Source organism: Amblyomma maculatum, chromosome 10 (assembly GCF_055883805.1).
Source record: "Amblyomma maculatum isolate TAMU_Amacu chromosome 10, ASM5588380v1, whole genome shotgun sequence".
NCBI classification, from domain to species: Eukaryota; Metazoa; Arthropoda; class Arachnida; order Ixodida; family Ixodidae; genus Amblyomma; species Amblyomma maculatum.
Window position 1 is genome coordinate 123993901 of NC_139353.1, and position 15019 is coordinate 124008919.

The 15019-nt window shown below is 44.4% G+C and overlaps 1 protein-coding gene across 3 annotated transcripts in view; it reads right to left on the minus strand.

Annotated features, from left to right (window-relative positions):
- Positions 1 to 3024: 3024 nt before the first annotated feature.
- Positions 3025 to 15019, minus strand: part of Sirt2 (NAD-dependent protein deacylase sirtuin-2) — a 47082-nt gene continuing 35087 nt past the window's right edge. For 2 of the 3 annotated variants that reach the window (XM_084580448.1, XM_084580447.1), the window contains one exon: positions 3025 to 5761. In XM_084580448.1, coding sequence (XP_084436574.1) covers positions 5745 to 5761 — 17 coding nt within the window. In that variant the 3' untranslated portion in view covers positions 3025 to 5744. Of the gene's footprint in view, positions 5762 to 13899; positions 13976 to 15019 lie in introns of all 3 variants that reach the window. The other variant, XR_014701031.1, reaches the window with a different exon arrangement.

A 15019-nucleotide genomic window follows, 5' to 3' on the forward strand; every position in this document is an offset into this window, starting at 1 on the left:
TTTTATTGGATAGCGCTGGCAGCTTAGAACAGGTTGACATCAATTTGTGTATAAAAGCTGTATGCAGGAATGAGTAAATGGTATGAAAATGACACACGGAATTCGCGACACAGTTAAGTGGTTATGCATTAGGCTACCATGGCAGCTGAACAGCTTCGAATTGTTCATAACCGGGTCACATTTTAATGTGACGAACAACTGGATCCGATGCAACATCACGGTAATACGAGGTCTCTATTCCAGTGGTCTTCAAAGTTCAACCACCGTGACTAATTTTTCAGGGTACACTCCAGTGTACATCCTTGCCGAGCAAGTACTAAGTGCTGGCACGGTCACACTAGACATGACAGTATATACTAATTCTTGTTGCCAAATTGTGTGAAGCGGAGCTCAAATAAAGCGATTCTACCACGCCTACGCCTCCCTCAAAGCGCAGCCAGGCGCAGCTCTCCGCGCGCGGCTGTCCCCGAACGGTGGCGCCGCGGCGGTGGCGACTGGAAGTAGGCGCCTCCAGCCGGTTTCGGGCGATGTAGCAGGCCGCACCTAGTGCGCTTCCATCGAGCGGCCGTGCCTGTGAGCTATTTGTCATCAGCGATAGTAGAGATAGTAATATTACTTTAGCGGATGCGACGTGCGTCGTACCGCGTGTAGGTTAACTAATATGAACACCTTGAAGATCCTAAACAGTCAAATTCTTTGCTACAAGATTTGCATCCTGTAAATAGCCTGATCAATGTAATAAACAGACCACTGATGAACACAACAGAATTTTTAAAATTTATATTTGTCCAGGTGCTACCCCAGCTCCTGCCCGCAATATTACATGCATTATCTGCTTGCTTGCAAGAAGTGCAGAGCAGATGCACACTACCTTTAGAGCATGCAACTGTGGCCATATGAGAAACTCATAGAACAAAATGCACACAAATGACCAGGGAAGACCATCTTCATTTCCTTTTTAATGGTCGCACGTAAAGGGCACATGCATTCTATTTGCATGGCTATAGTAATATGGCTTTGTCGAATCCCTGAAAGTCTGGCCCAATCCTGCTTGCTGTCAGTGACACCACCAAGCAGGATTAAACCAAACTAAGCTTCACTGAATATAGAGCATAAAACGCTTGCTGGGCAGCATGAAATTTTTTATTGCTCTAACTCCTCGAAGTTGAACTAATGTGAACTCGTACTGCGGAGCACTTGCAAATGAAGCCAAATCAGACAAGCAAATCATATATTTAAAATCAATAATCTACCAGGCAAGTATTTCTCAATATTTCTAAATGATAGGTTGTATTAAGGTGCAATTAAAGGCAAGGTAGCTGTACTTCCAAGAGGTGCAATTAAGCAATGTGATGAGTTCTAAGCCGTCACCTTTTTTCCGATATCTAGCTATCTCAAAAAGAACACAGAAGCAGTGATCTAATGGAAATTTGACTCCCTGTCCTCCGCCAAGGCTTTTCACCCTGGCTTTTTTATTCTCACACCCAAAACACGGATAGTCCATTGCTTTAGCAGACAGCAAGTCTACATGCAGTTTGCAAGCTATAAGCGAGGCGAGCACATTTGAAAATGAGCACTGAACGTAGAGTGACAAAAAAGTAAGAAAGGTGATGAGCAGTGTGGTTTTAAAATTGCACACAGCGTGAATATTTTACTCCTTGAAAACCACGATCCACATCAGTCGCTGTTCACGAGCGAAGGTGTAAGACAACAGTGTTGGAGAGCTTTATTAGTTTTCAAGCTGCCAACAACTCGCCAACACGTTTCTTTACGTAAGAGAAGGCTTCAGTAAACGACAATTTTATGCTAAACAATAGCAATCAAAACACAAGCACATTGGTAAACCAGGCAGGAAATGGCAGGCAGACGCAGCCCACCTATGCTTTGCGGGCTCGCTGACAGGCGGCGCTGCTGTCAGAGTGCTGACCGCCCTTCACAGCCATCTATACTCCATGCTCAGCAACTTACTCCCATGATCCCCGTCTCCGCTTGCGGGGAATTTCCCCTGCGGTATAGACACAGGTGGTGCCGACTCTGGGTCCATTCGAAGCTGATATTCAAATCCAATGTCTAGGCACGTCTCTACACAACCGAGTGCAGCTGCCAACGGATGTAGAGCCTGTCCCCTTGGTCAGCCGTCACGTCGTCTCTTGACCTTACATGATGACAAAAATAGCGAACGCCAGATATTTGCTCAGAGGTTATTGCTAATGCATGATTTCATTGCCTGTTCACCTGCAGCCTCCCTCCGTTACGAAGAGGATGTTGGGAGAGGAAGGGGAGAACTATACGCCCTTCTTTAGGCCCCTGCTGGTGAGAATGGACAAATGTATAGAGCAAAGCTCCACAATGAATATGTAAACTCCAACCACCTGGAATCTTATAAAAGGGTACTGAGGACAACTCCAAACCACGTCGGTAAGCACAGAGTAGTTTTTCTTGCTTGCGTTGACACTAGTACGGCAGTAACAGACACAGATATTGCCACGAAAAATGCACTGATTATTTTTCTCACCACTTGGCTCAAACTGGTGACATGAAAACAAAAGGGGGAACTCCATGCTCCCTGTTGTGAAGTGCATGGCAGTGTAGCCTAGTTTCCAAGATCCCGGCCAGAAATCTGCATCAATGCACTCTACTTTACTGACAAAATTGGCGATTGGCAGTGGCAACCACATTTTACCTTTCTTTTTTCCTTTCCTTGCTTGTATAAAAGTTATTCACAGTGGCACTTTTGTCATTGGAATCTGGCAAATTATATGCACCGATCAATACATTCATCCCTAGTGTCCCTTCAAGTGCATCTAAATCACGAAGCACACCAACACTTCTGCATTCTGCAACCACCAAAATGCAGCTTGCTACTACACCATGTCCTCCTGAAATATATGGTCACCACAATTCAAATTCAATCCCATTACCTCAAGATGAGGAACTGAATGCCGCAGCCATCGAGCCACCACACTTCATTGGGCTGGTTCGAACAGCAACCGCTTATGAGAAACACACTGAGAAACAACAGCCTCAACAAAACTGGTCGCTTTTACTTTCTTCTCACGAGACAAAAAAGTACAACAGGACATGCATTGCGAACGTCCTCACGTGGGCAATGTGTCAAGGAATTGAGGGACTGCGCTCCTACAGCTTTCTTCTCTTCCCCTCAAGCACTAATGAGTCACACAGACTCTGCCCCTCAATGGAAGCCCAGCACTGCAGGCCCTTTGGAAGTAGTGAAATGCACAGTGCCTATACGGTAATGCTGCTCCAGAAAAGAGAACATCAGGGGAGAGAGCACACTCCCAAAACCTAGTAGATGTAACATGGCACTCTCAAACATGTGCACAGTGCCTATATAAAATAGCACATTGCAGCAGAGAGCACATTGTTCCAAAACCTAGTAGAGGTAACATGGCCTTCTCAAGCAGAAGAAAGGGCACACAATAAAAGAAGTGGGAATAAAAACAGTACCTTTCAGAGCCAAATATTAAAGCCAAAGTAAAAAGGGGTAAGGGCAGCAATTGATCTTACACCTCTGCAAGTCTCTCCCACTGAGTTAAGCATTAGTTGAGCTGTGGAGGCTCCATCCTTTTCATTCTGTTAGTATAATTACTAGACTGAGGTATTACCACCAAAGTCAGAGACACCACTACTGCATAAAAGTGGCTGATTCAGCTAGCTGGTGCTTAATTTACCCCATGGGAACGTAAACTAAAGAGACAAACAAAAGGACTAGACATCGACTGTCTAGCTGTCCTTTTATCCTTGTCAATTCTGCCCACTTCCTTGGGTCACTGGTTGGAAACAATGACATCAATGTGGAACAGCAAGCACATAGAGTCCTTGTCAAAAGTTGAGTCCAGGGGGTCTGCCTTTAAGCCATGCAGTGGGTTTGTTTTAGTATTCATGAAAGTCCTTGTTTGGAAGAGTAGGACAAAAAATCGTCTTACGGTCAGGAAATCTGTAACACTGGAAATGCATTACAAGTCATACGGTACAGCTCCGAAGCAAACACCCCTGTGCTCTGAACTTTTGATAAAAAATGTACAGCATGACACAAAGCAGTAGAGTAAAGGCTCGTTAATTTGGCCTTAGGGGCCACACCTATAAATAATGAACGGCCCTAGAAAAAGTGTCGAGAATCTTTTGCATCACTTTACCTAATAAGCACGTGTACAATGATTATCTGCGTTTGATGTAAGCCCCTATGATAACAACAGTTTGTCCAAGTTCTGTCAAATATCAAGTTTTTTGGTTTCTTGTCACTCTGGAGTGTTCCAAAATAGTAAAAGCTTTGGCAGCCCTTTTCACAATGCAACACAGTACACAGTCTTTACAGACGGCCATTTTGCGTTCTGAGAATACTTCCCTGCACTGACCAAGAACAGCGTGCGACCAGTATGCAGTTCCAGCTCATAGCAAAAAGCAAGTAGATGCAAATAAAAGAGATACGTGCAGGCATTGAAATAGCACAACGCCATCCAAAAATAACAATACAAGAACGGTGAGTGCCAAGCAGCGCGTGAAATGGTGCAAATGCCAGATGAAGTTAACGAGAGCGAAACTGAAACTATGCAACTGAGCTACATGTCAGCAAAGGGGGACTATCAATCACAAAAGGAACTAAAACTATACTACTCAGATCTATTGCTTAAATAACTTCTGACTGTAGTCGTTCCAGCTATGGCATACTCGAATTTTGCAGGTTCTACTAATTCAAGCGATTAAGAATTCAAGATCTACTTTGGTGATCGCTGGCTGTACGGGTCATGCTACGAAGCTAACCCCGATCAGAATTAACTAGTGTGACCATAGCTATGTCTGAATTACAGAGCGTCTTATGCCACACACTTACATTGACACCAGCCGAGAGTGTGCTCCTAGTTTGAATTATTTGAATTAATGAAGGTTGAAATAACAAGATTTTACAGCTGATGCATTCCGTGCCGGGCAAAAACCAAGTTACCTGTCCGAGTTCACTGAAATTCTAATAAACCAAAGGTGTTAACAAGTCAGACAGTTAGGCAGCATGCCCGACCCCCCAAATCAGGTCCCCTTTCCATTACTCATTACTCTGTTATGCTAGTTTCGTGTTGGAGAAGCCTTCAAAGTGCCCAGGCTCCGCAAGCACACACTGCACGCAACACTGGCAAACGCATAAACCGATCGGATAACTTTTCGTTGCTACTTGAACTTGCTACATGGTAGACAGGCATGAACAGTAATCAACAACAGCAATTACTAACATACTTTGTTAATATACTGCTAAATATGTCCACCTTACATTACAAAAGTCAACATTTCTGCCTCCCTTGCAGTACATAAAGTTCCAACTGCAGTACCCATGGCAAGAGATGTACAGCCTCGTCCACTTCTAGCTATAACACAGTCACTGATTTAAAAGCTCCATACCGTCCGACACGCCAATGCAGTAGAGCTTAGTGGCTGGCCATGCGAAAGACCACCTCTGTCTCCGTCTGCACTTGTATCGATTTGCTTTGATATGCTCCCGCATCGGACACAGTGTTGCTTTGAAAGGAGTGACCTTGTTATAGCTAGAAGTGGATGACCCTATACATTCCCTCATATACAGATAATCAAGCAACCCAAGAGACACAGCCTCCAACTCCCAGTGGGAAACAGGGGGAGGAAGCGTCACACATAACCGGCCAATCCCGCACTGCAGCCAGCTGCTGGCAAAGCCAAGAAAGCGCGGGGGACATGGAGGCAGATGTCACAACGGCCCGTCACTTTTTTGGCGTCCCTGCATAGTGGGGGTTCAAGGGACAGAAGGTAAGGGTGTAGGCGAGGGAAAGCACAAAGGAACATAGTGAGCCAGTGTAAAGCCTCATATCAGTGCTCACGGTATCTCACTTCTTCAAATGGCACAACCTGGATTCCACAGGAATGGTTCTGAACCACTGGTCAGTATCACTGCTTTTAACCCACGAAAAATAATAAACAGAGCTGCCCACCGCAGAACAAGCATTTACAAATGTGCCCTGGAGAAGAGCAAAAGCAATAAGCTGCCACAAAATACAAAAAAAAGACCTCACGGAACTTGTCCCCAACAAATAATTTTCCTATAAAACATTTCTCTACTTAAGGAGTTTGAGGGAGATACTTATTTCCTGTGGTGCTAGGAAGAGGGTGTGCACGATGACTAAATTGGCCAAAGTTTCTGGTCACCTAGCCTGCATTTATTTTTACACATATGTTAAGAAAAATCGCTCATCCAAATTGAGGGGGTTTTCCTTGTTTGTTCGTTTATGTGGGCACAGCGGACCGACAGTGACCATGTGGCCTAACAGACCATTCTTCTGTCTTGTCTTTTGGTCTCGTCGAAACAACGAAGCAAATCAACCAAGTTGGCGGACAGATCAACCTTCCAGCACTGCCAGGTTCAGATGCTCATCCCCAACCTGCGGCTGCGTCAAGATTATTACCAAACCGAAGCTCTCTTCTTCCCTTGGAGATATCTTTACTGCTCCGTGATACACCAACAGTGCCACCATCACGACACGTGACCTCATCGCTTTGGGACATAAATGAGCAACTTCAAGCCTTCAACTTCAGTGGGCCCGCCGGACCGAGAGCGACATGTGGCCTAACAGACCATTCTTCTGCCTTGGTTAGTGCTTACTACAGCTCAGTTAAAAGCGACAACCGTTGCCTTTTGGTCTTGCCATGCCCACAGCAAGCTGTATTAATGGTGTATGACGTGTACTGCGTGTGCTTACTCCTCTTGAGCGGAGATATCAAGCTGAATCCCGGACCTGACCCAGAGGGTTCCAGCACATATGAACTGCTTGAAAAATTGCTTATGGGACAGAATAAACTAATTGAGGATGTTGCAGCACTTCGTACACAACAAACTAGCATGCAAACACGTCTAGCCGATTGGGAGACCCGATTTGCAGAAATGGAGACACATGCGGAGCGCGTGGAAGGACTTCCAAGCACGGTTAAAGCCTTAGAAGCAAAATTACTGATTTGGAGGATAAAAGTAGACGCTCGAATTTACTGGTTTTTGGTGTATCAGAGGAAGCAGAAAAGACAGAGGCTGTACTGCATCGTAAAGTTCTAACTGATATATTTTCTACCAAGTTACACATCGTGTGCAAGTCTGTAGCCCGAATACATCGGATCGGCAAGAGCAATAAAATGCGGCCAGTAATTTTATATTTTCAAGATTACGAAGAAAATAAAAGTATCATGTAAAATGGTTTCAAGCTTAAAGGTTCTAATACTTCTGCTCAAAACAATTACTCACAAAACATGCTCAGGAACTTTTGTGGAACAGTGCTTCAGAGGAAAGGGAACACAAAAGAAAAGTTCAATTAATCAATGAGAAACTTTGCATCGACAATGACCTTTACATTTGGGATGACACAAAAAGCTCTAGGAAAAAAATCAGTAAATATAAAATTGCTAAACAAGACTGACTCCTCCGGCTGATAAGAAAGAAATGCGTATGTTAAATACCAATGCACGCAGCCCTGTTAACAGAAGTGATCAGTTAGAGGCTATTATCTTAGGTTACAACCTGCATATTGTTGTTTTGACCGAAACTTGGCTACACAGCGGCATAGATGATGAAGACGTTTTTCCACCATCTTAGTGTTTTCCGTCGTGACAGATCAATGAGGGGAGGCGGGGTGGCTGTGCTGGTAAAGCAAAACTTGTCAGCAACTCTCTTGTGTCAGGCTGATGGTATAGAGACTATTAACCTAAAGATTTCTTACTACGGACAATCGTTCTTGCTATCTGCCGTTTATGGAGCACATGGCTCACCACCCCAATTCCTCTGTGATTTGCGTGAGCATGTCCTTTCATTCGATCACAAAAAAAGTTTTTTTAGTGCAAGACTTTAATCTTCCAGGAGTTAACTGAGAACATTGCTCTTCTAGTGGTGAATTTAGCACTGATGTTAATTATATGCGTGACATTATCTTATGCCACAATTTGCAGCAAGTTGTCAACTTACCAATGTGAGTGCATGGTTCTTCATCATCAATGCTTGATCTTGTCTTCGTGAGCAAAACTATCGAGGATTTTTCAGCATCAATTGAACATGGAATGTCTGATCACGAAGTGGTGCACTATTCGAGTAATTTAAAAACATGCACCACTAAGAAGGCAAAAACTGTACAAGTGAAGGACTTCACGTGTACCAGAGACGAAAGAGTGTTAGATTATCTCCATTTATACCTTAGCAACTTTCACGGAAGCAATGTAGTAGAACTTTGGGACAAGTTCAAAAACATTTGCACTTATTGCATCGAAAATTTTGTTCCAACGAAAACAAAGAAAATAAGAAATGAAAACCCTTGGATAACGCGTGAAGTCATTTACTTGAAAAGAAAAATAAAGCGCTTAAGACGACGGAATGCCTCACGAACTACAATGCAGAACTTACAAGCTACACTGAGCTCGTCAATTGGGCATGCCGAACTGGATTATTTTAATAACACCTTGCCGCACTTTATTCGCACGGCTCAAGAAAAATTTTGGAAATTTCTGAGTAAAAAAAAAACAAGGCAGTGGATCAAATAATAAAAGATGGCATTCTCGTCGTTGAAAAGCAAAGTATTGCCAAACACGTTAATGCAATCTTCCACAGTGTGTTTATTAACTCAGAATAACTTGCTCTTCCCTTTTCACCTTTATCAAATGTACCTCTTGAATTTGTATCTGCCCAAGGTGTGATTTCCATGCTCCTTAATCTAAAAACAAAATCTACCCCCGGACCGGATAACATACTGAATGTTTTTCTGCGCCAATACGCAGAAATGCTGTCACACTTTCTGGTAGTAATTTTCTGTGCATCACTGTCCACTGCAGCCCTTCCTCGTGACTGGCGAACGGCACGTGTAGTGCCTAAGAAGGGAGACCCCACAATGATTACTAACTACCGCACAATTTCGCTAAAATCATCTTGTTGTAAGATGCTTGAACACGTCATAGCCAATTCCATCAGAGATTTTCTGGGGGATAACAATATACTTTCACCTGCGCAGCAACGGTTTTCATAAAGGTTTTTCTACGGTGACACAATTAACAACTGTAATCCATTCCCTTGCTACAACTGTAGACAAATCCGGCCAGGTGGACATTATTTTTTTAGACTTCAGGAAAGCCATTGACCTTGTTTCACACCTAAGCTTACAGAAAAACTTAAAATGATTAACCTTCCTTTTTCATTATTAACTGGGTTGCTGCGTACGTCACTGATCGTAGACAGTTTGTGAATATTGATGCTTACTACTCCCATGAACTTCCAGTTACTTCCAGCGTCCCTCAGGGCAGTGTGCTAAGACCGTATTGTTTTTAATATATATTAATGACATTGTGAGCGTAATTACCGAACCCATTCAAATGCGACTGTTTGCAGGTGATTGTGTGCTGTTCAGGGAAGTGTCAAGTGAGAAAAATGACCAGACAATTCGTAATAAATAATCTTCAAAATATTCTTTCCTGGTGTCACCGTTGGGATATGCAATTGAACGCTAACAAGACAGTGTATATGAAAATAACCAAGAAACTTAATAACCTTTCTTTTCCCTATGCCCTCGGGACAGAGCCATTAACCGAAGTGAGGGAGTATAAATATCTTGGTGTCACACTAACAATTAGCCTAAACTGGAACACTCGCATAACTAATGTATGTGACACAGCCTTTCGGAAACTTTGCCTTCTCCGTCGTAAATTGAAGCACGCCCGCCGAAACTAAACTTTTAGCATATACATCATTAATAAGGCCAAAACTTGAATACGCATGTGTCGTATGGAACCCTTATACCAAAACTAACATTGACACTCTCGAAAGAACCCAGCGTAAGGCAGTCAGGTTTATTTTTTCTAAGTACCGTACAACTGATTCCCCGACAGCACTAATAAAACAACATGGAATACCGACACTGGAACTAAGAAGAAAAGTTCAGCGCTTAAAATTCATGTTCCTTCTTAAAAATAACCTTCTTGCTCCAACTCCTGACCCATACATAACATCACTTACGGCACGCCGAACACGACCTCGACATGACGACTCTCTAACGCCATACAGCACCAGAACTAATGTTTTTAAATATTCCTTTTTTCCTCGCACAATAACAGATTGGAACAACTTACCTCTGCCTCTTCTAACCTACATTGATTCAACTGAAACCTTGAATTGCTGATCTCAAATGTTTTTCTTGTCTGCTTCTTGGTTGCACAAACTGATCGTGTTCTTTTTTTCTGCACGTTTGAAATTTCATTTTTGGATATTTCATTAATTGGCTTACTTCTGTTTGTTTATGCTCAGGACTTTCCCTAATGAAGAGCTCGGTTTGCATTTCGTTTAGTCCTTGTTTTGCTCATATTTTATTGCCCAAAGAACAAGTGTTTTGAAATTATTATTTGTTATCTTCATTATGTACACTGATGTTATTTGTATGCCTTTCCTGCTTGGGCCGTAAAGGCTTGCAGTATTGAATAAATAAATAAAATAAATAAGAACATGAATGTGTTAGGTTTCTGAGCAAAAGTGACTGTTCTGCTACAGGTTTCACTAGAACCCAAAGCACTAAGGTTTAGTTTTCGTAGAACGACAGCCCTACGTTACCAGTAGACGGAAATTTTAATGAGGCTTCACATGTCCAGTTGCGAGCAGTGACGGAAAACCAAGCGACTTAGCCGTATCTTTTGGCAGAACAGGTAATGTATGCTTGCTGACAGCTGTAACAGCCCCAGCCAATGGTGCCGTGCACTTCAGCAGGCAGACGCATTTGTGCATACTAGCTCTTCAAGTGCTGGATGGCGTGTGCATGCGTGCGACGCCGCTTGGACATTGCACTGTGAGCGCTGCAGACAAAACTTGGTCTATAAAAAATATATTTAAGATTTCTTTCATTGCATGTCATCAAAGGGCTCTCAGAAGAGATTCTAGTAGCAGGATTCTTTCATATCTGAAGCATTCCAGGGCAGTAGGCCAAAAAGCAAGCCATGTTTCGCATATATTTTTTTAAAGTAAAATACAAATACAAAGCAGCCACCAAGAAATAACCAAAAAAGTGTGGAGCGATCTTTTCATGAGCCGACATCATTGCCGTTTCATCCGAAGTTCTACTAGAACACCCAAAGTGGAACCTGCAGTATTAAATAATGTAGAGTGCAAGCTGCAATAGTGGGCCTGAGCCTGCCCAGGTGACACAAAAATCGGCCCAATATTGGTGTCATGTTGGCAATGAACTGGTCCTATGTTGGGTCCAACACTGTGAACATTGCACCAATAGTGGGCCAATGAACTGTTTGCTTGGGTAGGTCAGTCTTAATGAAAAAATGCATTTAGTGGCCCGCCCCAGCCTGTGTAGAGCTCTACTGTCGTCAGTAGTGGTCTCAGGTTCATTGTGATCTGCTGAAAGCGAGAATGGAAGTACCTATTGGCTCAAGACAAAGCAGCTCCCTAGCCTTCATTCTGACAGCGCTCTTACAGCCAAAAACCAGGCACGGAGAGTAGCAAGGCCTTCTCACGGCTATGCAACACTTACTCAGCAATCAGTACACCACCTTCGATAATTCAACTGCGTGCAGAAGCAAGGCCGTCGGGGCCAATCGGTGAGGTGTACAGCAGGACTCAAACGATGTGGAAAAAGGACATTGCAAAACAATGCTCAAATGATCTTCCTCAATGCAGAGAGTGATTAAAGTACAATCTGCATCACTGGTACGCGCCATCTCATAAATTCCCTGCAGCACCGTTAATTAGGAGAGTCTGCTAAAGGTGTCCCTCCAAGCTTTGTCGCCTGCTTGTCATCTGCTCGTAGTTTGCGCAGGCCGTAGGCAGATCGTTGGAAAAGAGCATAAGTGGTCAGTTTCTACACAGCGAACACTGAGGAAACAAATAGATAATTTAGAACAACCTATGCATGCCTACGTATGGGATACTCAAGCATTTATGGGACGTTATGAACTTTGTCACATCTGCACGAAAAATTTAATGTGTGCAAATTGAAGTAGACAATGGTCATAATCTGTGGCATCTCCCTTTGTAGCAGGTAAGTACAGTGCAGTCCACTTACAACGATATTGAGAAAACCTGAAAATCCGATCGTTATAGCCGATTATCGTTATATCTGGACCGGCGGAAAAAAAAAGTAAAATGAGAAAAGAAATAGGCACTGCTGTAGGCTTGCCTACTTACTAGCGATGAGTAAATCGGGTTGAACAAAGCTAATCATTGTAAAGAGCACTAAACACTTTATTACAGTATGCATCAGTGGCCATAAAGTAACTTAAGCATACTTAAAGAAGTCGGAGATTCGCGCTCGCTTATGCAGCAGATGAAGCTTGACAATAGCCGCGAGCATCGCTTCCAGTAGCGTGTACGCTGGCGGCAGTCCTTTTTGCATGTAGGAAACCGATTAGCGGCTGGATGAACTGAAGGACGTCCCCAGCCTTGATGATCTTTAAAATCGTAAAGTGCAAATGTCCGTATTTTTTCACGAGGCTTCCAACCTTGAAACCATGCCAAAAATCCCAATAAATCTGCCGTTTCATCTCGTGAGCTATCACACCGTCCGTCTATGTGGTCGTCGCCATCTTTCATGGATGTGGAATCGGTGATGGTGATGACAATACGGCTGCAGCAGCGCCCTTTGCGCGGCTGCGATTGATATGATGATAGTGCTCATTTTATTCCGTTTTCGTCGCATGTCACCGTTTGCCGCATATGCCGAGTTTTCACGTCATTGTCTTCTAAATATTTTATCATTTATAGAATATTCAGTCAAAATTTTATGGTAAACACCTACCGGGCGGCAATAAATCTATCGTTGTATCTGATGTACCGCCGATAATCGATCGTTATATCTGGTTTATTTTTACATAGGCGCAATGGAAAAAAAATGATCACAAGAATTTCATCGCTATAAACGATATATCGTTATATCTGGTAACATTATAAGTGGACTGCACTGTACAGAGAGATCTTCGTGTGCCATCTGGTTTTTAGATGCAAAACAATTTCTGCCAAGAAAGCAACTCTTTTTTTTAAGTTCAGAAGAAGCACAATCATCATTCGAAATACAAAACAACTTTAACACTCACATATTTTGCGGTCGGTGAGATGAGACACATCGGAAGACTGTGCCCCATTTATGGCCAGGGAACATGCTACCTATATCTTCGGTGCTACCTATATGGACACCTTTTCACGGTTGTGACGGACCATCATGCCCTGTGTTGGCTCGTCAACCTTCGCGATCCATCTGGTCGTCTGGCACACTGGGCCCTTCGGCTGCAGGAATACGACTTCACTGTCTCGTACAAGAGTGGCCGCAAACACGCCGATGCAGACTGCCTATCACGTCTCCCTCTCACGACCGAAAGTGACTCTGCTGACTTCGATCACTACATTTTCTCCGTTGTTCCCGAGTTTCCTGACGCCTCGGCTCTGCAGACTGCGCAAGAGACCTACATAAGCCTCAAGCCACTACTTGCGGCGGTGCGAGATTCCACAGCTCCCAGCCCATTCTGTCGCCGTGATGGCCTTCTGTACAAAAAGGCTTCTTCAAGCACCGGCACAAATTTTCTACTTGTGGTTCCCGAGAGTTACCGCCCGTGCATCCTGCGTGCAATGCACGATGACCCCATTTCCGATCACCTGCGCTCTGCACGAACCCTCCACCGTGCCCGCGACCGGGTTTATTGGCCGAAGATGCACCAGACAACTGAGCGATATGTGACGAGCTGCACTCAGTGCCAACGGCACAAACGTCCTACGTCCACGCCACAGGGCCTGCTGCATCCTGTGACTCCACCACATGGTGCATTTGAGAAAGTTGGAATCGACCTTATGGGTCCCTTCCCGAAATCTTTCGATGGAAATCGCTGGATCGTGGTTTGTGCTGACTATCTCACCCGCTACTGCAAAACGGCCGCTCTTCCATCAGCCACCGCTCACCACGTGTCCATGTTCTTGCTCCGTTCCGTCATCCTGCGCCATAGACTTCCACGAGTGATCATCAGTGATCGAGGTCGGCAGTTTACGGCAGACGTTGTGGAAGGGCTTCTCCGTTTGTGCTCGCCACATTTTCGACACTCCACACCATACCACCCTCAAACCAACGGTATGACGGTGCGCGCCAACCACACACTCGTCAACATGCTCTCTATGTACATTGCATCAGACCACAAGAACTGGGATACCATACTGCCGTTTATAAGGTTTGCCTTTAACACTGCAACACATGAGACGACCGTCTACAGCCCGTTTTTCCTTCCCTGTGTCCGTGATCCTCGGTATTCCCTCGACACCATTCTTCCCTATCCTGTCCATGATGAACCTTGCATCGCCGAAATTCTTCGCCGGGCCGAAGAAGCTCGCCGTCTCGCCCATTTGCGGATTCTGGCTTCGCAAGAGCGTTTCAAAGCTCGGTACGACAGACAGCATCGCCATGTGTCTTACGCACCTGGAGACTTAGTGTGACTTTGGCGACCTCTCCAGAAACGTGGTTTAGCCCAAAAAATGTTAGCGCATTATGCTGGCCCTTATGTTGTTCTCAACCACATTCAGTTCAGTTCAGTCGTTCAGTCGTGTCCGACTCTTCGTGACTTCGTGACTCGAATTACGAAATCGCACGCATGACTGCAACTGGTCTTCGCTCAACTACAACAGAACTCGCTCATGTCGCCCGGATGAAGCCGTGCCAATCCCGTGGGAACAACTAACTCCCTCGCCTAGGGGGGCTTCGGCTGTCCCGAGGGGAAATGTAGCAATCCTGAAGAAAAGAAAAACACATAGAAGAAGAAAGGGAAAAGGAAGTTGAGAGAAGGAGGAGACTCTCGTGCCTGTGCCGGACTCACAGCCGTTCACCAGCTGAGTTCTCTGTCTCCTATACCTGTGCAGCGCTCCGACGTTAAACCCCCGTCGTAACATTATATCGAAACCAACATTGCATTACCTACAAAACAGGAGCCCTGCTCCATGTGCTCCTGATGCTGCAAATGCTATTTCAGCATACACAAGAGGCATGCATGT